The following is a 21870-nucleotide window of genomic DNA, read 5'->3' on the forward strand; positions in this document are numbered from 1 at the left end:
CCATAACCATATAAGGAGTTCCCAATGCAGCTACACCCAAATATGGAGTGTGTTGTCTAACCTCAATGTGTCGTCATGGCATCATGCACAAACAAATCGGTCAGTTCCATATGGGCTCAAAAGAGGGCATGCCCACATATGGGCATATACTGCAGATCAGGGATCTCCATGTATGGGTATGAAAGGGATACAGACAAAAAGACGGGTACAACAGGTACTCTGACAACGGGTACAACGGGTATTACAAAACCAGGTGGGGCATGTATTCACAACTTGCATTGTCCCCGACTTACATCGTTTCAGATTAGGAGGGCTTCATGAGGTCCTGCCTATGATGTCAGGCTGCTGACGTCATAGGCATAGGCCTATATAAAGACATACAGCAGCAAGATTTCACGCCCAAGGCATAGGCCTATATAAAGACATTCAGAGAGGATTCATGTTCAACTGGTGTCCAAGGACGAGGGGGCAGTGACCATTCTGAAAGTTTAAAAAGGAACATTAATGGACATTTGACAAAGCTTTGTAAAGTGAGCAAAGATGATATCAGAATGTGACCCGAGCAAGACAGAGACCTGCGAGCCGGTGGTGCTAGACATCGGAGCAACAGCTGTGTCTGCGCCGGAGCTGGAGCCCAACTTTGGCTCTTCGGAGCCATCAAAGATGAAACCTGGAGCGGCTGTTCACACACTAGACCCTTGTGAAAACACCCATGAGCTGGAGAAGCACAGCAGACTGAACGATAAAGACTTGGCCCAGCCAGGTACTAAGGGCAGAGACGTCAACTGTTTCCCAGATGACCCAGAGTTTGCTGATATCGTCCACAGGGCAGAACAAGCTATCGAGAGCAGAGTCTTTCCTGCCAGGATTTCCCAGGGTTCCAGTGGGAGCTACTTCGTCAAGGATCCCCACGGGAAGATCGTCAGTGTTTTCAAACCAAAGTCGGAAGAACCTTACGGTCTCCTTAACCCCAAATGGACCAAATTCTTCCAGAAGTTGTGCCTGCCATGCTGTTTTGGGCGAAGCTGCGTGTTGCCGAACCAGGGCTACCTCTCGGAGGCTGCAGCTTCGCTGGTCGATTCCAAGCTGGGCCTGGGAGTGGTGCCCAAAACCAAGGTGGTCCATCTATCCAGCAGGACGTTCCACTACAGCGCTATTGAACGCTTAATGGGCTCCCTGCCACCCAAGGTGGGTTCATTTCAGTTGGTTGTCGAGGGTTACCATGATGCATACTATTGGCTGAAACGCTTTGAGGCAGATCCTCTGCCAGAGAGCGTCAGCAAACAGCTGCAGTTACAGTTTGAGAGGCTTGTCGTGTTGGACTACATTATTAGAAACACAGACCGAGGCAACGACAACTGGCTGATCAAGTACGAGAAGCCGGTAGAAGAAGAGGGAGAGATAAAGGACAATGAATGTCCAGAAAACAGTCCAGACTTCTGCATCAAAATAGCAGCCATAGACAACGGCCTTGCATTCCCTTATAAACACCCCGATGAATGGAGAGCCTACCCTTTCTACTGGGCGTGGCTACCCCAGGCCAAAGTGCCATTCTCCCAGGAGACCAGAGACCTCGTCCTGTCCCGTCTCGCTGACGTCGACTTCATCCAGGACCTCTGTGAGGAGCTCCATGGATTGTTCAAGATGGATCAAGGCTTTGACAAGGCCATGTTTGAGAGTCAGATGTCTGTCATGAGAGGCCAGGTGTTGAACCTGTGCCAGGCGCTGAGGGACGGGAAGAGCCCCGTCCAGTTGGTGGAAATGCCCCCGATGGTGGTGCAGTGCATCCGCTTCGGAGGAAGCACGGGCAGCATTGAGCTCACGCAAACTTTTCACTGCAAACGGCCCTTCTTCGCCTCCTGGTAGTCAGAAGGTGAGGAGGGATCTGGAGGGATGAGACGGGGGAGGGGGGGAAGATAAGAGAATACATTTTCCTGACTATTATAGTGCTACATCTTCTCGTTATCCTATCGGGAAAGAGGTGGAAAGGGAATGGCGTTGGTCTAGTATCACACTGGACCTGGTGTATATGTTACAGTATGATTGGAAAACCCAAAAAAAAGGAGTGCTTGTTTTCTTCGAGTTCACCTCCCGCATTCCCCCGCGTCAAAAAAAGAAATAACGTCTTGGAGGTACCGATACTATGGGGGACGATGATTTACGATTCTGTACCTATCGGAACATAACTCGGACGAGTCAGCTGAAGGTGACTTCGCAATGCTCGGCGCGGCAACTTGCTCACCTAAGCTCGCTCGCCGGTGCCTCTCGTGGCTCAAGTCACCTTCAGAGGTGCACGAGTGCACCTTTTTCAATCAGACTGGTTTTCCAATTATACTGTTACGTATATAGTTGTCTACTGGAAATTTAACACTGAGGATTTGACAGTGTAGATTGGGATTCAAGTATAGTTTGGTTCAGTGATTCTCAACCTTTTTAATTAAAACTGAAATATATTCAGTGTTGATCCATGGGTCCATTTGGTTCCATTTATACACTCTCAGAGTTACAGACCTGTGAGGGTCCATTTGGACCCCCTGGTGGACCCCAGACCCGACGTTGGGAACCAGTGCCCTATTGCAATACAGGAAAGGGGAGCAGATGGAACCAGGAGATCGAGGAAATCCAGCAGTGCTACCACCGAGCCAAGAAGTTGCCCATCCTGGACGCCATTGAAGCCAAGAAATGACGAACAGAACTTCTCAGGAGATGTGTCTCTCCTGGAGATTTTTACAGTCTGTGCCCTGCTGAGAAGTCATGTAAAGAATGGAGCTGCTATTGTACGTTCTCAGCATGGCTTGACGACACAACAGTGAAACAGATGGGATTTTCTGCAAGATGGAGGGGGGGAAAGAGAGTAGAATAGTAGCAGAATAGAATGGGTGTTGGATCCTGAATCTGTCTGTGAAGGGACATTCTGTGTTTTGAGGATTCATCTCTCAACTCGCCGATAGCGTCAAAATGTAAACAAGGAAGTGAATGTGGTCTCGCACATCTCGTTGTTAATGGAGCTTACTTCGTCTTCCCAACCAATCGGAGTGTGAAGCATTTTATGAAGCGTCTGCAACCACTAATTTTTATACAGTATGTGACACTGTCTGCGGAGGTCCTGCGCAACACATTTTTGTTGTTTTGAAGTCAGTTTCACCGCGTGACACATTTGTGTTTGTCTGGGGGATTAATCTTGCCACATTGTTGTGCACAAGGAAGTACAGTCCATGCATGTTTTCCCCACATATTATATATATTTTTTTATATTTGTATAAATATAATGTAAGTCAAAGGCGGTCAGATTGGTTCAACCTTGATCAGATTTGGAGTCACAGATTAGCCACAGGAAGCCCAAGATTCATTGTTTTTATTTTTTTTTACTTTGTAAGAAATGTAAGTCAATGAAGGTCGTAATGATCTAAAACGATGCGTTTCATGTGATGTATTATCACCTATGGATATACGTCACGTCTACTGATCAGATGAAGCTCATTTATATCTACTGTATATATAATATCTCGAGAACCTATCTTGAGAACCAGCCAACCGACCAACTTCAACTCGCCGTGTGTATCACAGAGGACCAGAGGCAGTGATGGGAAGTAAATCAGATCAGCGGTTGTCCAGAAATCCTTTTATTATTATAGATAAATCCAAGTACTATAATAATGGGGTACTGCAGTAAGTACTCACAGCGGGTGCTCTGACAGTGGTTAGATAAAACACGGACTCTGACAACAGGACAGGTACAACAGGTATTACATAAGTTGAGTAGTTTGCGTTCCCACTGAGCATCGGCCTAGTATTATTAGTATTATCTATATTATCTACATGTCTGTCTCTCAATTCGGCAACAACTCAAGTTGGTGCGTCATACATGAACAATGTAATAAACTCAGTCTAGACACAGTACTAGCATCACATCTTATATAATGATGACATTCGGGACAGCCAATCTGGGAATAGGTCACCGGTTTTCTTTCTGGCCCAGTTTTTGACCGTCAAATAAATATATACAAATAAAACAGTTTAACAATGTCCAGCAGCGGGTCAAATCATTTGAATCAACATAAATTCAGGGATCTCGTAGCGGCCCAAACTCTTTTTTTAATAGTCCCGTCCCTATTAATATGTTCTTTTATCGAGGCTTGGTTCTTATGATATTATTATCAATGGGTTTGACCAGCTGACGGTGGCTGCCACTTCACTTGCATATCCTGGTCCTCTCATCTCGTTACATACCTACCATATGCCTATATATTTAAATAAGCGACGAAACGCCAAACGTCTGACGTGACTGTAGATGTTACTCAACTGGTCACCATATTACAATCTGCGAGTGTAGACAGAAACAACCCTGTTTTTTACCCATTAAAACCGGGAACGCATACTGTGTCATTTTAGATTTGAGCTACTGTACCATTATTTTATACTTGGCTATTCGAAAATAGCAGATATACAAGCCTCGTAACGCGGCACCGAGTGCCGCGCTACGAGCTTGTAGATCTGCAAAAAATGTTTTTATCATGAACATTTTTGCAAATCTGTTGAATATATATTTTTTAAGCGAAATCTTTAACTCAAATCTTTGCTTCTGGGGATTCTAACAATGTCTTCTAAATCCTATGTACATCCTCCATTGTAGTCTTTTTTCATGTCAAGAACCCCCACAATGATATGTATTTGTCCGTGGACCCCCCCCCCCCCCCCCCCCCCCAATTATTTTTGTTCCAGGGACCTCCAGAAGCAAAGATTTCAGTTAAAAATGTATATTTATAATCAAAGATTTGCACACATTTTCACGATTTTCGCGCTATGAGCTTGTATATCTGCTATTTTTGAAAAGGCAAATAAATCTTAAAATGACACAGATGCGTTCCCGGTCTTAATGGGATAAAGAAAGGGAAATGACAGGCACTCACAGGTAGGCTGCTTTGCCCTCCTCCATGTCTTTACGTTCCTTGGTGCCGGTGGAGGTCTTGTTGGTGCACGACGCGCAGCGCGTGGTGATGAACATGAGGAGGCCACAGTGACGGAGGAAGAAACAGCTGACGTCGACCACGACCAGGAGCAGCAGCACGGAGCCTAGACCCAGTCCCACCAGCACCCCCACACCCAGTCCACTGAACAGAGATTCTGCTGAGACAGGGGAAACATAACGCACGCATGCACGTGCACACACACATAGGTTGGTATTACTAAACTTGTGAGGATATCAACAATTTATGACGGTAATTTTTTTATGATATGGCACTGACGAGGGTCCTATGACCGAAATGTTTGCTGCTTTTTAGCACCTTTCACTTTGAGCACAGAGCACTTTGAGCATGTTAAAATAAAAATAAAAATACAGTACTATATATTTTCTTAGTCTCTGTCTAAGGAGTCTTCCTTAAAGGTTTTTGTAGAGTGCGAGTCTTTTTCTGCCAGTTATCCTTGGTAATTGTATTAACACCACAGATGTCACTATTTTTTATAATAATTAAAAAAGTTAAAAAACAAAAATCATTATTTTATTTTTGGAAGTGTGTTCTAATATTAGTATATTATACTGTAGCTAGATAACATCACTATCCATTGTCTTCATTATAGGAAATGTAATGAGTGCATTTTATCATTTTTATAATTGAAAACGAGCTATATTGAAAGATGAACCCTAACCCAAAATAATATTTTAAAACGTGTCAGCTATGAGGTGGGGGAAAAACATGAATGATTTTTTTTTTTTTTTGTATGTTGGGCTGAGTTAAATCACTGGTCAAATTTGACCCGCTAACACCAAAAGTGTCAGCAGGTTTCTAACACAATGCAATGGTTAAACCCATGACATGTCCAGTAAGTAACGTTTGACTGCTGTACTACACAATTATGATAAAGGAACCCTTATGATGTAGTACCACTGCTTTGTCACAAGATGGAGCACTTTACTAACAGTCTCATTAGGATGTCCAAAATGAAACTTACTATTGTGTGTACACAATAGAAAAATAGCATACTAATTAGTGTACATTTAATGGAAACGGAAAAGTGATAAGGCCACAGAGGATTTAAGACTTGATAAAATATAATACACCTTTGTTGAGCCGCTGGGGAAATCTCAGAGAGAGAGAGAGACAGACAGAGACGAAGAGAGACAGACAGACAGAGATGAAGAGAGACAGACAGACAGAGATGAAGAGAGACAGACAGACAGAGACGAAGAGAGACAGACAGACAGACAGACAGACAGACAGACAGACAGACAGAGACAAAGAGAGACAGACAGACAGACAGACAGACAGACAGAGAGAGACGAAAAGAGACAGACAGACAGACAGAGACGAAGAGAGACAGACAGACAGACAGAGACAAAGAGAGACAGACAGACAGACAGAGAGAGACGAAGAGAGACATAGAGGACAGACAGACAGACATAGACGAAGAGAGACAGACAGACAGACAGACAGAGATGAAGAGAGAGAGACAGAGACGAAGAGAGACAAAGAGACAGACAGAGATGAAGAGAGACAGACACAAGAGAGACAGACAGACAGACAGACAGACAGACAGACAGACAGAGACGAAGAGAGACAGACAGACAGACAGACAGACAGAGAGAGACGAAGAGAGACAGAGAGGACAGACAGACAGAGACGAAGACAGACAGAGATGAAGAGAGAGAGACAGAGACGAAGAGAGACAAAGAGACAGACAGAGATGAAGAGAGACAGACAGAGACGAAGAGAGACAGACAGACAGACAGACAGACAGACAGACAGACAGACAGACAGACAGACAGACAGACAGACAGAGACGAAGAGAGACAGACAGACAGACAGACAGACAGACAGACAGACAGACAGAGACGAAGAGAGACAGACAGACAGACAGACAGACAGACAGAGACGAAGAGAGACAGACAGACAGAGACGAAGAGAGACAGACAGACAGAGACGAAGACAGACAGACAGACAGACAGAGAGAGACAGAGAGAGACGGAGGAGAGCGAGCGAGAGAGAGAGACAGCAGTGAATCGGTTGGGTGGGGGTGGGGATGGGTTCTCTAAGCTTGCCGATTGGATCAATATTTTCTCAACACCACAGGCTATCAGGATTTCACCATCTAAAGTTTATCTGAGTTCATCTGCTGTAAAAGCTGCACTTCCAGAGACAGCACACACCTCTCCGTCTCGTGTGTGTGTGTGTGTGTGTGTGTGTGTGTGTGTGTGTGTGTGTGTGTGTGTGTGTGTGTGTGTGTGTGTGTGTGTGTGTGTGTGTGTGTGTGTGTGTGTGTGTGTGTGTGTGTGTGTGTGTACACATCCCAGCAAGTAGCTAAAGAACAATAGGCTACATGGAAAGTTTTATTTTTGTTTAAAACACTTAGGTGAATTCATATTCTGTGATTTGTTCATTCTATTCTACATACAGCCAACCAAATGGACGTGTTTTTTTACCATGCAGATTGAACCAGTGAAATATACCTTGTGGACTACGTGGTTTAACCTGACAATATATTATTTTATATATATTCCTTTTGACCAAAAAAAAAACGTTTTTGAGCTGTCTCGTTAAGAAAATAGAAAAACAGAAAATGCTGCTCATTTAACCCTGATTGGCTGGTGATCTATATAGTAGAGGCCCTAGGAGGGGTCCACGCGTACCCTCTTATTTTTTTTTCTAGTTTAGATTTTTGGCATCCATAGGACCTCTAATATAGGGATTTTGATGATCCCAAGAAAAAAAGTGGTCCAAAGTGTGTTTTTTTCAATGTTTTATTACCCCTATGAGACCTGCAGGATTGCTGGCTGAAACGCCAGTGAGACTGTCTTTCGGAGACTGTGGCACGCTCAAATTTAGACGTAGCCCAAAGATAGCGATACCATTTGATTCTAGACAACCTCAGGTTTCCAATGGGACCAACCTTGTCATGCTACCTTGTCGGGAAGGGGGCTAAATACCTAAGGATTCAAAGTTAGACAACATTTTGTCGAGGGAAAAACGTCCATCACTGTTTTCCAAATGGTCCCCTGAGCTGTCACCTTGATATAAGTGAATTGAAATGGGTTACATGTATACCTACAAGCCTCCCCTGTACATAAATGCCACATTTATGCCAATCTCATGCAGTTTTGGGCAAGAATCATGCAGTTTATTGCATGCAGTACAAATATGTAATTGCCGCCTATTGTAAAAGGGAGACCACTTTACTGTATCTATAGCTGCATGAGACCACTCTACTGTATCTATAGCTGTATGAGACCACTGTACTGTATCTATAGCTGTATGAGACCACTGTACTGTATCTATGTATGAGACCACTGTACTGTATCTATAGCTGTATGAGACCACTGTACTGTATCTATAGCTGTATGAGACCACTGTACTGCATCTATAGCTGTATGAGACCACTGTACTGTATCTATAGCTGTATGAGACCACTGTACTGTATCTATAGCTGTATGAGACCACTGTACTGCATCTATAGCTGTATGAGACCACTGTACTGTATCTATAGCTGTATGAGACCACTGTACTGCATCTATAGCTGTATGAGACCACTGTACTGTATCTATAGCTGTATGAGACCACTGTACTGCATCTATAGCTGTATGAGACCACTGTACTGTATCTATAGCTGTATGAGACCACTGTACTGTATCTATAGCTGTATGAGACCACTGTACTGCATCTATAGCTGTATGAGACCACTGTACTGCATCTATAGCTGTATGAGACCACTGTACTGCATCTATAGCTGTATGAGACCACTGTACTGCATCTATAGCTGTATGAGACCACTTTATTGTATCTATAGCTGTATGAGACCACTGTACTGTATCTATAGCTGAATGAGACCACTGTACTGTATCTATAGCTGCATGCATGAGACCACTGTATCTATAGCTGCATGAGACTACTGTACTGTATCTATAGCTGCATGAGACCACTGTACTGTATCTATAGCTGCATGAGACCACTGTCTGCATCTATATCCCACTATACTGAATCTAAACCGCTGTACTGCATATATAGATTACTTTACTCCATCTATAGACCACATACATTGACCACTGTACTGTATCTCTATAGACCACTATACTGCATCTCAACTCAACACAACTCAATGGGGGGGGGCGGGGGGGTCCACAGATCACGCCAGTGGTCTACAGATGTGTCTATAGAAGCACTAGAGGAGTCTACAGATGCACTACAGTGGTATACAGATCACGCCAGTGGTCTACAGATGCACTAGAGTGGGCTACAGATGCACTAGAGTGGTCTACAGGTGCAATAGAGTGGTCTACAGGTGCACTAGAGTGGGCTAGGGAGGCACTAGAGTGGTCTACAGATGCACTAGAGTGGTCTACAGATGCAATAGAGTGGTCTACAGGTGCACTAGAGTGGGCTAGAGAGGGACTAGAGTGGGCTAGAGAGGCACTAGAGTGGGCTAGAGAGGCACTAGAGTGGGCTAGGGAGGCACTAGAGTGGTCTACAGATGCAATAGAGTGGTCTACAGGTGCACTAGAGTGGGCTAGAGAGGCACTAGAGTGGTCTACAGATGCACTAGAGTGGTCTACAGATGCAATAGTGTGGTCTACAGGTGCACTAGAGTGGGCTAGAGAGGGACTAGAGTGGGCTAGAGAGGCACTAGAGTGGTCTACAGATGCACTAGAGTGGGCTAGAGTGGGCTACAGGTGCACTAGAGTGGTCTACAGGTGCAATAGAGTGGTCTACAGGTGCACTAGAGTGGTCTACAGATGCACTAGAGTGGTCTACAGGTGCAATAGAGTGGTCTACAGATGCAATAGAGTAGTCTACAGGTGCACTAGAGTGGTCTACAGGTGCAATAGAGTGGTCTACAGATGCACTAGAGTAGTCTACAGGTGCACTAGAGTGGTCTACAGGTGCAGTAGAGTGGTCTACAGATGCACTGCAGTGGTCTACAGATCACGCCAGTGGTCTACAGATGCACTAGAGTGGGCTCGAGAGGCACTAGAGTGGTCTACAGATGCAATAGAGTGGTCTACAGGTGCACTAGAGTGGGCTAGAGAGGCACTGGAGTGGTCTACAGGTGCAGTAGAGTGGTCTACAGATGCACTAGAGTGGGCTCGAGAGGCACTAGAGTGGTCTACAGATGCAATAGAGTGGTCTACAGGTGCACTAGAGTGGGCTAGAGAGGGACTAGAGTGGTCTACAGATGCAATAGAGTGGTCTACAGGTGCACTAGAGTGGGCTAGAGAGGCACTGGAGTGGTCTACAGGTGCAGTAGAGTGGTCTACAGATGCACTGCAGTGGTCTACAGATCACGCCAGTGGTCTACAGATGCACTAGAGTGGGCTCGAGAGGCACTAGAGTGGTCTACAGATGCAATAGAGTGGTCTACAGGTGCACTAGAGTGGGCTAGAGAGGGACTAGAGTGGGCTACAGATGCACTAGAGTGGTCTATAGATACAGTACAGCATTCTATAGATACAGTAGGTAGTCTATAGATGTAGTACAGTGGTCTCATATAGCTATAGATACAGTGCAGTGGTCTATATATACAGTACAGTGGTATATAGATGCAGTACAGTGGTTTATAGATTCAGTACAGTGATCTATAGATGCAGTACATGATCTCATGCAGCTATAGATGCAGTGGTCTCATATAGAAAGAGATGCAGTACAGTGGTCTAGATACAGTACAGTGGTCTCATGCATGCAGCTATAGATACAGTACAGTGGTCTCATACAGCTATAGATACAGTAAAGTGGTCTCCTTTTTACAATAGGCGGAAATTACATATTTGTACTGCATGCAATAAACTGCATGATTCTTGCCCAAAACTGCATGAGATTGGCATACATGTGGCATTTATGTACAGGGGAGGCTTGTAGGTATACATGTAACCCATTTCAATTCACTTATATCAAGGTGACAGCTCAGGGGACCATTTGGAAAACAGTGATGGCCGTTTTTCCCTCGACAAAATGTTGTCTAACTTTGAATCCTTAGGTATTTAGCCCCCTTCCCGACAAGGTAGCATGACAAGGTTGGTCCCATTGGAAACCTGAGGTTGTCTAGAATCAAATGGTATCGCTATCTTTGGGCTACGTCTAAATTTGAGCGTGCCACAGTCTCCGAAAGACAGTCTCGCTGGCATTTCAGCCAGCAATCCTGCAGGTCTCATAGGGGTAATAAAACATTGAAAAAAACACACTTTGGACCACTTTTTTTCTTGGGATCATCAAAATCCCTATATTAGAGGTCCTATGGATGCCAAAAATCTAAACTAGAAAAAAAAATAAGAGGGTACGCGTGGACCCCTCCTAGGGCCTCTACTAATAGGGTCATTAGCAGTGGTGGAAAAAGTACTCAAATGTTTCACTTAAGTAAAAGTATTAATAGTGCAATGTAGAAATACTCTGTTACAAGTGAAAGGCCTGTGTTCAAAATGTTACTTGAGTAAATGTACAACAGTATTGGCATCAAAATATACTTAAAGTTCCAAAAGTAAAAGTACAAACATGTTTGAAAATAGCAGATCTACAAGCTCAGAACGCGTTGCGATGCGGCGCGTCGTGAGCTTGTAGATCGGCTATTTTCAAATAGCCTATGTATAAAACAGGGCTAAAGTTAATGTATGTTTTATAATGTAATAATTAATAATCTGCAAAGTAACAAGTAACTAAAGTTTTCAAATAATTGTAGTGGAGTAAAAGATTTTCTTCAGAGATGTAGTGGAGTAAACGTAAAAGTATAGAAAATTGGAAATACTCCAGTAAAGTGAAAGTACCTCAAAATTGTACTTGAGTAAATGTACTTAGTTACTTTACACCACTGTCTATAGGGGTCATTAGTATCATTATTTAATTCCCCCATGGCAACTTGTGGCTTCGGGAGCCGTTCCTATGCATCTCACTGACACTATGAGCTCATTACGGCCCTGAGTGCCATTTGAAGCTCCTTGATTAGATGTGAGGTGCTCTTCACTTGATCGATGATGATTGAATGGGCACTCATTGATTGGGGGAGTTAGCAGGTGCTAATGCTTTGTGCGATAAACAGAATCATTAGTGGATGTGATTTGGCCTTTTTTTCCCTGAGAGCTGAATTTAGTCTCTAGTTAAAGAAGTCAGCGAAAGGAAAAGGTTTGTCTGGAGGAGGAAGTCCGTAGACAAGTAAACAATCATTAAATTGTATCTGTTAGCATGCAGACGAACGGCTTTTCACTGAAGCACCAAGCACCGGCCTGATGAGACAACTTTTTAAAAAAAGAAAAGAAAAAAAAGAGAATAACTTAGCAAACTGATTTCAGCCACTCTTCTAAAAATAACAGATGCCAGAGGAGGCACTAAGTCCCATTTCAAGAATCAATTTATACTTTCCTTAACTGTAATCAAAGGGCAAAACTAAAACCAGAGGAGGACAGACGAATACTGCTGTGCAATCGACATATGGATAGGAGGGGGTACTGTCTGTCTGTCTGTCTGTCTGTCTGTCTGTCTGATTGACTGATTGATCTGCAAACAGCTCTAATCTGCAAACAGCTCTAATATATTCGTATCAAACCTTTTTCAATGCTATGAACAAAAATAAATACAAAAGCTCTTTAATAGAGAGCTTGCTTTGGAACACAGATGACAGAACACAACAATGTTAACCAAGCCCAGTCTTTTCCCCACAAAATAATTTGTACTGTGAGAATTTATGAGGGGGAGGTGATTCATTTAATGGGGAGAGATAAAGGCATCCATTTTGATTTGTGGCATCATTTCCCAGTAAAGTCTCATCCCCAGATGAGAGGAGGTGCCTCTCTGGATTTCTCATGAAGAGCTTTGATGACATTATTGTGCAGCTCACCATAATAAAACCTACCATGGCTCCTGGTAATTTTAAATCAAGTTTTTTTTTATTGATCACGACCGGGAACACAATAGAGTTGTTGCAAGCAAGTGTTGGCACTTATAGCATCGCATCAGGCCTTACTGCTGTTTAGCATCACCATGGCAACAGCACAGGAAATCTGACATTTGTCAAGCAAATGAGTCAGTGTAAAACTACTGTCCATATGGAGAGAGGAGAGGAGAGGAGAAGAGAAGAGAAGAGAAGAGAAGAGAAGAGAAGAGAAGAGAAGAGAAGAGAAGAGAAGAGAAGAGAAGAGAAGAGAAGAGAAGAGAAGAGGAGAGAAGAGGAGAGGAGAGGAGAGGAGAGGCCCTGTTTATAGGACAGCCTGTCTGTTAGTAGACAGATGGGAAATGTAATAGTTTGGAGACGCTGAACAATAAACAAGGACATTTTTGAATTTTGCTTCAATTTTGCTTCTCAATACAGCAGCTACAGCAGTGGTTCTCAAAGGGTCCAGGGGTGCCCTCAGGGTAAGTTGAGGGGGTTCCAATAAATGGACCATTCACAGGTCTGTAACTCTGAGGGTGTACACAACAGGGTCCTGAGTTATGGGGGGGTCCTTGAAATTAAAACTCTACTGCTCTACTGCTCTACTGCTAACCTGTCTGTCACTCCTCTTTCCAGTGAAAAGGGTAAGAAACTCTCTGATCAACTTCATGTCCTACTCTCTCTCTCTCTCCTCTCCCCCCTCACAGCCCCTCCCTACCCACATGATTTCCTCACGTCACAATCTTCGCTCACTTTCCTCCACTGATCTTTCCTCTTCTGTTCTCTCTGCTCTCCCTGCCCCTGAATCCTTTGCTCTTCTATCTCCTGATACCGCCACAGATCTTCTTTTCTCTACTCTATCCTCTTCTATCGACCATCTCTGTCCCCTCACCACCAGGCCTGCACGCCAAACTCCACCTGCCCCCTGGTTGTCGGACTCAGTGCGGACTGAGAGACGGAGCCTGAGAGCGGCTGAGCGCAAATGGAGAAATGGCAACCTCCTGGAGGACCTTCTCACCTTCCAATCTCTCATTTCTACTTTTTCCTCCTCTCTATCAGCTGCTAAAGCTGCTTTCTTCTGCACTAAAATTCAGGCTTCTGCTTCCAACCCTAAAAAACTATTTGAAACTTTCTCCTCTCTCCTGCAACCACCACCCCCTCCTCCCTCCTCGGCCCTCCTCCCTGACGATTTCGCCAACTTCTTTGACAAGAAGGTGAACAATATCCGATCCTCCTTCCCTCCTCCCCTGGCTGGTGCCCTGCGCACTACCCACACCCGTCTGCCTGCCACTCCCCCCTCTCTACCTTCATCTACTCCTCTTCCCCCCCCTCCCCCTCTCTATCCCACTTTTCTCCCCTCTCCCCTAACGAGGTCCTTCTCCTTGTTACCTCTAGTCGCCCCACCTCATGCTCTCTGGACCCGGTCCCATCCACTCTGCTGCAGTCTATTGCACCTGAACTTCTTCCCTTCTTAACCCACCTTATTAACACCTCTCTGACGTCTGGCTACTTTCCCTCTGCTTTCAAGACTGCCAGAGTCACCCCCCTCCTGAAGAAACCGACACTTGACCCCTCTGAGATCAAGAACTACAGACCGGTTTCCCTTCTATCCTTCCTATCTAAAACTCTCGAACGTGCTGTCTTTAAACAACTGTCCTCCTACCTCCACCAGAACAACCTCCTGGACTCCAACCAGTCTGGGTTCAAAGTGGGTCACTCGACAGAGACTGCCCTCCTGGCAGTGATGGAGTTAGAGCGAACTCTCTCTCCTCCGTCCTGATACTCCTGGACCTGTCTGCAGCGTTCGACACGGTGAACCATCAGATCCTCCTCTCCACCCTCGAGGGGATGGGTGTCTCAGGCTCTGCACTCTCCCTGTTTGCATCCTACCTGACGGGTCGCTCCTACCAGGTGATGCTGAGAGGGTCTGTGTCAGAACCACACAGGCTCACTACTGGGGTTCCCCAAGGCTTGGTTCTGGGTCCTCTTCTTTTCTCTCTCTACACTACATCTCTTGGTGCTGTCATCCATTCCCATGGCTTTTCCTACCACTGCTATGCCGATGACACCCAGCTGATCCTCTCATTCCCCCCCTCTGACACACAAGTGGAGGCACGCATTGCTGCTTGTCTGGCTGACATCTCGGAGTGGATGTCGACGTACCACCTGAAGCTCAACCTGGACAAGACCGAGCTGATGTTCCTCCCGGGGAAGGGCTGTCCGCACCGAGACATGGCCATCACCATTGATAATGCTGTGGTGACGTCAACTCGGACTGCGAAGAATCTGGGTGTGACCTTGGACGATCAACTGTCGTTCTCGGCTAACATCGCATCAGTGACACGGTCCTGCAGATTCCTCCTCTACAACATCAGGAGGATTCGCCCCTTCCTCACGGAGAAGGCAGCCCAGGTGCTCATCCAGGCTCTTGTCATCTCCCGCCTGGACTACTGCAACTCCCTCCTTGCTGGTGCTCCGGCATCAGCCATCAGACCTCTGGAGCTTGTTCAGAAAGCTGCAGCTCGTCTGGTGTTCAACCACCCCAAGTTCTCCCACACAACTATCCTTCTCCGTTCTCTGCACTGGCTCCCTGTAGCGGCTCGCATTCAGTTTAAAACCCTGGTGCTAGCCTATAGGGCAGTGAAAGGAACAGCTCCTTCTTACCTCCGGGCTATGGTCGATGCCTACACCCCTGCCCGACCACTTCGGTCTGCCACCTCGGGGCGACTGATTGCCTCGTCACTCAAGGGTCCTTCTGGTCGATCGACACGGTCACGACTTTTTTCTGTTCTGGCCCCACAGTGGTGGAATGAACTTCCCACTGATGTCAGGACAGCAGAGTCACTGCCCATCTTTCGCCGCAGGCTGAAAACCCACCTCTTCAGGAAACACTACCCTTCCTCTTTGCCTGGCCTACTTGTTGTTAACTAGTTGTACAAACTCTTGTTTTATTTTTGTATTGTTTTATTGGATCTTGTTTAGTCGATATTTGTTCTAGCTCGTGCTCATTTGATTTTGCTATTTTGTCTCATCTGTTTAAGAAAGTAGGTAGCTGATATATTGCACTTTTACCTTAGCGCTAGGTATACTCTTGGTTGCTTGTTTTTGCAGGAAATGCACTTAAGACTTCTGGTGATTAGTAGTTTCGTTCCCTACCTATGTTGAATGCACTTATTGTAAGTCGCTTTGGATAAAAGCGTCTGCTAAATGACTGTAATGTAATGTAATGTAAAACGTTGGAAAACCACTGATAACCCCTGGTTCTCAACCTTTTCATAATCATAACAGGGACCCCCCATCCTGACAAGCACTTGGAATTTTAGGAGTTGAGGCATTACATTTAGTTTGCCTCGGTTCCACAGATAAATACTGCGAAAATAGCTGATCTACATGCTCACAACGCCTCACGTTGCGAGGCGTTGTGAGCATGTAGATTAGCTATTTTCACAAATTTTGCCTCTTTCTTATATTATTTGACAATTTGGACAATGTTTGACCAGTTTTATGGTATAGTTTGTTGACGCAGTAATTGTCTTATTTATTTTATAGGTATTAAAAAGTATCTTAAAAGTCCTTAAATTGTCACTTTAGAAATGTGCAGACCCCCTGTATACACTTCTACTGTATGTTGGTTTGTTTACTGTTGAGCGAGAAAACAGTGTTGCACATTAACCCATTTAGACCGGGAAAAGCATCTTGTGTCATTTTAGATTTCTTTGGCTATTAAAAAAATAGCAGATATACAAGCTCATAGCGCGGCACCGAGTTTGTAGATCTGCTATTTTTTTGAAAAATCATGACAATCTGTGTTTTAAAGTGAATATTTTTTACTCTGATCTGTGCTTCTGCGGGTCCCTGGAACAACATATTTTGAGATGGAGGTCCGTGGCCAAATACATATAATTTTGACAGACACCACATACTGTTAGGATTTAGAAAACATTTTTAGATATGTATTTGGCCGTGGACCCCCATATCAAAATGTTTTGTTCCAGGGACCCCAAGAAGCAAAGATTTGAGATTTTTCTCAAAAAATAGCAGATCTACAAGCTCATAGCGCGGCACTCGTGCCGCGCTATGAGCTTGTATATCTGCTATTTTTTAATAGCTAAAAATGACACAGATGCGTTCCCGGTCTTAATGGGTTAAGCTAATCATGTGGGGACCCCCCAGGGGAGGTGAGGTGACGTGATGTTCACCTGTGATGTCTGGCTCCTGGGGCATGAAGAACTGGTAGAAGGTGGGCTCCGACAGGCCCTTGACGTTGCGCGCCGTGATCTCCACCTGGTAGCGCGTGTTCCACTGGAGAGGCTGCAGCGTGGTGAAGTCATTGGCACCCGGCACCAGCTTGGTCATCCACTGATCCTCCTTATCCTGACAGAGGAGGAGAAAGAAAGAGAGACGGAGAAATACAGAGAGAGAGAGAGAGAGAGAGAGAGAGAGAGAGAGAGAGAGAGAGAGAGCGAGAGAGAGAGCGAGAGCGAGAGAGAGAGTCAATGATTGGAATGGACGATGCTGTACATTTCATTAGTGTGTGCAAACATCAAAGGAGAGTGGAAGCAGCCGTGTTTCACTTCAATGAACAGCCTCTCATCCTCTGTTTAATGTGGAGATCCAGAGAGCTGTGGGAATCTGTGACCAGAGAGCTGTGTTAGGGATTCACAAACGTAGGAACACGTGCACACGTAGGAACATGTATTGGTTCTCAACATGTCGTGTACCATACGTTTACTGATGTAACTTGATACGCCTCTGTTTCTTCACTGTATTCAAAGAGCTTTTGTGTCTGAATGAGACACACAGGGACACGTGCTAAGACACATCAGCATCTTGCCAGTGAAAATCCTTACTACTAATTGAACAGGACACCCATGGAGTGGATAGTCAGTGTCCGCCACGGTAAAACGGCAGATGCATGCTCCATATAACTCCACACTTTCCACAAAAATGACTGTACTTGCACGATGTACAATTAATATGAAACGCATTATGACCCAATACAAATGATGTAAATCACTTCCGCAGGTAGTGCAACGTCGAAATCATCACAACTTTTTGGACAACAGATCTACTTTTACAAAATGGTCTCTCTCACTCTGTGAGGTGGCTCACGCAGGTGGATCTGCGCTGCAAGTGGGCGCTACGTCACGCTAGATGTGACTTCTAGTCTACTTAATACTGGACAGGACACATTTGGTACTAGTGGTTCTTTTTTCTCCGAGTCATTATTCCAGTTTCAAAATTCTCCAAACATGTCTGTGTAGTGTCTGCTGCCCCCTACTGGCAAGAACTGTGTTCCAAAAATAAACAAACCACCCCGGCTTTTTTATTCATATGGATATGAACTGACAGTGAAAAAAGTACTGATGTATTTAAAAAAAAAGAAATTCCAAACACAGACGTTATCAAATGTAACTCAATATCATAAACAACACAAGTTGAACTATTTTAAAATGTTTTTAAAAATAGTAAAATATGGCTAATAAGTTTAGGGATAAGGGGTAAGGCGGTGAGCAAGATAGGGCCCTTAAAGGTTAATGATGTTGTATACTGTAGTACAATACAAAATACACAATATCCAATGTCCAATGCACAGCATACAAAACAGAATATTCAATGTACGAATACAAGCAGGAAATGCAAAGCAGGAAATGCAAATACAGGAGAGCTAACAGGTGTAATGGAGCATGTCTGATGTTTTTGTTTTGTTTTGTTTGTCTTTTATTGGCGAGGTTGAGCAGTTATTTACATATTTATACTGTCTTAATGGATCAACAAATCCTAGCAGCACGCACAGCCTCTCATTTGAGTCTTGAATGAAACAGAAACAGAGAGCACAGCATGAGCGTCGTGAAATCAATGGAACCGGTGACTCACACACGCTGCAAACCAAAAAACTAAACACGTTTCAAATGTCACTAATCCAGGTCAGCTACTGTATCTGGGAGAAGGAAACAAAATCAATGTTTCTGATTCATTTAGGTTACTTCCCAGTGAGAGATGTAATTACACACTGCCAAAAAGAAGGGGAAAAAAGGAAATGTATTTGCCAAATTGGATTGGCCTTTTGTTCCCTGGCTGGCAACTTTGTTTTTTTACAACCTATGTTTATATTTGAGCTTGTAATTAAAGTAAATAAAAGATGAGTGTTATTTTTTTTCATTTACTGCTTTCTATAGTTATAGCAATTTTCGCGATATTTTTTACAGTGGGCGGGGGCATTCTGTCCGGTGGCTAAATATGCCTTTTTTACACAATAAAAAAGGTCCTGTGGTCTTTGATGGCCAGATGTGAGTTATTGGGGGCTAGAAGAGCTACTGTAAATAATAATAAAGAAAACGCTGGGTTATTGTGTAAAAAAAGACATATTTAGCCACCGGACAGAATGCCCCCGCCCACTGTAAAAAAGATCGCGAAAATTGCTAAAACTATAGAAAGCAGTAAATTAAACATGTTTAACACTCATCTTTTATTTAATTTAATTACAATCTAAAACATAAACCTTGGTTGTAAAAAAACAAAGTTGTCCTTTAACTTAAATTCCCTTTCCACTGGAACTGTTCTTGACTTTGTTTCAAATGACAAACTTTAACATTTATCACATAATAGCTATTAGCCATGCTCAGTAGGGTGGGGCGGTGTAACGCAAAAGTAATCTGAGGTATTTTAAAATGATGTATCCATTAATAACTTGATCAAATTTCACCACGTGATTCAATGCAAACAGACATACAGAAGATGAATGTCTTCCAAGTGGAATCCTTGGTATCTTTATACTAGACCAATGGTTCCCAAACAGGGGGTCGGGACCCCCAGGTTGGTCCTCAAGTTATTTTGGGGGGTCGCCAGATGATTAGCTTAATGTGCAACATTGTTTTCTCACTCCACAGTAAACAAACCAACATACAGTATAAGTGTATACAGGGTATCTGCACATTTCTAATTTTAAGACCTTTTTAATACCTCTAAAATTAAAAAAATGTACTAATAGTAAGACCATTACTAGGTCAAACGTAACCAACAAACTATACTATAAAAAACATTCAAACATTGGCCAAATTGTCAAAGATTACCTAAGAAAGAGGCAAACATTTGGAAAATAGCCGAACTACAAGCTCACAACAAGCTTGTAGATCGGCTATTTTCACAATATTTATCTGTGGAACAGAGTCAAACTAAATCTAATGCCTCAACTCCTACAATTCCAAGTGCTTGTCAGGGTGGGGGGTCCCCAGTTCAAATATGATTATTTTGGGGAGTCTGAAATGTTTGGATACCCTTGTACTAGACTACAATGATGCTCAAAGGAGTCATCTTTGACACTATGTGATACTCACTGTCTTGTACTTGACTATGTACTCAATGATGGGCATTCCTCCATCGTCCTGTTTGATCAGGCCCAGTCGGTAGGCCTTGCCCATCCCTCTCTGCCCATGGACGGCTGGGGGGCTTGGTTCTCCTAAAGAAGGCAGGGGGGGAGATTGGGATTGAACACATGTGCGTGAGTCTGTTTGAACAGTAGTGTTCAACTCCACAACTCTGGGTTGGAGGCAAGTTAAGTAACAAAGTACATTCACTATGCACAGTGTTTTTTCCTCATAAAAGGGGTCCTTGAGGGGGTTCCAGGGGGTCCCCAGCCAAATGATTGATAGTTAGGAACCAAATGGACCATTATGTTTATGTAACTGAGAGTGTACCAATGGAACTAAAATTGAACCTGTTAGAGTCCATTTGGTGCCATTTGTACACTCCACAGTACTACAGTTTGGGGGTCCCAGTTATCAAAATGGTATCAAATTCAAGTCAGTGGTCTAATGCATATCAAATGCTGGGGGTCCTTGAACTTAAAATGTTTGATAATCACTGCTATAGCCGTAAAAATTGTCTCTTATGGGGGTCCGCGGGCTAATATTTGTCAATTTGGGGGTCCCAAAGTTCAAGAGGCACTGTCCTAAGCAGAGAGTGGAGGCACCGGGGTGAAAGAGTGGACTTACGGATGGGTAACGTCTGGAAGGTCTCCATGTGGCTGAATTCTCCCTGACCCTTCCCGTTGATGGCCGCTACCCGCACCTGGTACGTGATGTTGGGCTCCAGAGGCGTCAGCACCACTGTCACTGCAGTGTGATGAAGGAGACAGCAGGAGACACAGTGTCACATCACTGTGGTTCAGTCAGATAACTCACCGATAGATTGAGACCAAGAATAGCTTGAGAACTAATTTTATTTATAAACAGTGGTGTAAAGTAATTAAGTACATTTACTCAAGTACTGTACTTAAGTACAATTCTGAGGTATTTTTTACTTTACTGGAGTATTTCCAATTTACAGTACTTTTACTCCTACTCCACTACATCTCAGAGGCAAATATTGTACTTTTTACCCAACTACAATTATTTGAAAAGTTGAGTTACTAGTTACTTTGTAGAGTTTTATTACTATTACAAAACATACATTAACCACTTCAGCCCTATATACATTTCGGCCATTTGAAAATAGCCGATCTACAATGTGTCGCGATGTGACGCCATTTCCTCTTCTCTTGGTCGTTATTTTAGTCTCAGATCTGTTAAAACAGAGAGGGACACTGCGCATGTTGGAAAAACACACACTTGGAAACTGGAAGTTTAATCTGAAACACAATTGTATACATTAAAGGGGGGGTCCCTGCATCATCTCTCTCTCAGCTAGGGGGCCTGACAAACTTTGAAGACCCCTGGTTTAGATATAAAGTCACAGTTGAGAGAATAATTTTGAAACATGAACTTACAATAGCGAGGGAAAAACTTATCTTATCATCCTTATCTTTCAATTTGTATTCAGTTGTGGTAGGCATCTATTCTATACACCACGTGGCATTACAACCCAGGTCCTGTGTTAGTATGTGTGTTCACAGCAGAGGAAAACATAACATCAACAGCTTTCATTTCACCTGACTTTTATCCTTATTTTCATTCAGCGCTACGGTATACTGTAGACCAGCAGAAAACTCTGGTTCAGATATTTTTTATTTCATTTATCTATTGGCTG

General features: G+C 43.9%; 2 protein-coding genes across 2 annotated transcripts in view; one reads left to right on the forward strand and one right to left on the reverse strand.

Annotated features, from left to right (window-relative positions):
• Positions 1–21870, reverse strand: part of LOC308079980 (neural cell adhesion molecule 2-like) — a 195602-nt gene that overhangs the window by 2792 nt on the left and 170940 nt on the right. Inside the window, exons 13-16 of the mRNA XM_080421658.1 lie at positions 20838–20957; positions 20181–20302; positions 17043–17217; positions 4911–5124 (exon numbers count right to left, since the gene is read on the reverse strand). Coding sequence (XP_080277784.1) covers positions 4911–5124; positions 17043–17217; positions 20181–20302; positions 20838–20957 — 631 coding nt within the window. The remainder of the gene's footprint in view (positions 1–4910; positions 5125–17042; positions 17218–20180; positions 20303–20837; positions 20958–21870) is intronic.
• LOC308079193 (phosphatidylinositol 4-kinase type 2-beta-like) lies at positions 541–1866 on the forward strand (the record flags this gene model as incomplete). The annotated part of the gene is made up of 1 exon (XM_080420572.1): positions 541–1866. One exon carries the CDS (start codon positions 541–543, stop codon positions 1864–1866), a length of 1326 nt encoding a protein of 441 aa, XP_080276698.1.

Source organism: Gymnoscopelus braueri (genome assembly GCF_963280865.1).
Source record: "Gymnoscopelus braueri genome assembly, chromosome: 23".
Lineage (NCBI taxonomy): Eukaryota > Metazoa > Chordata > Actinopteri > Myctophiformes > Myctophidae > Gymnoscopelus > Gymnoscopelus braueri.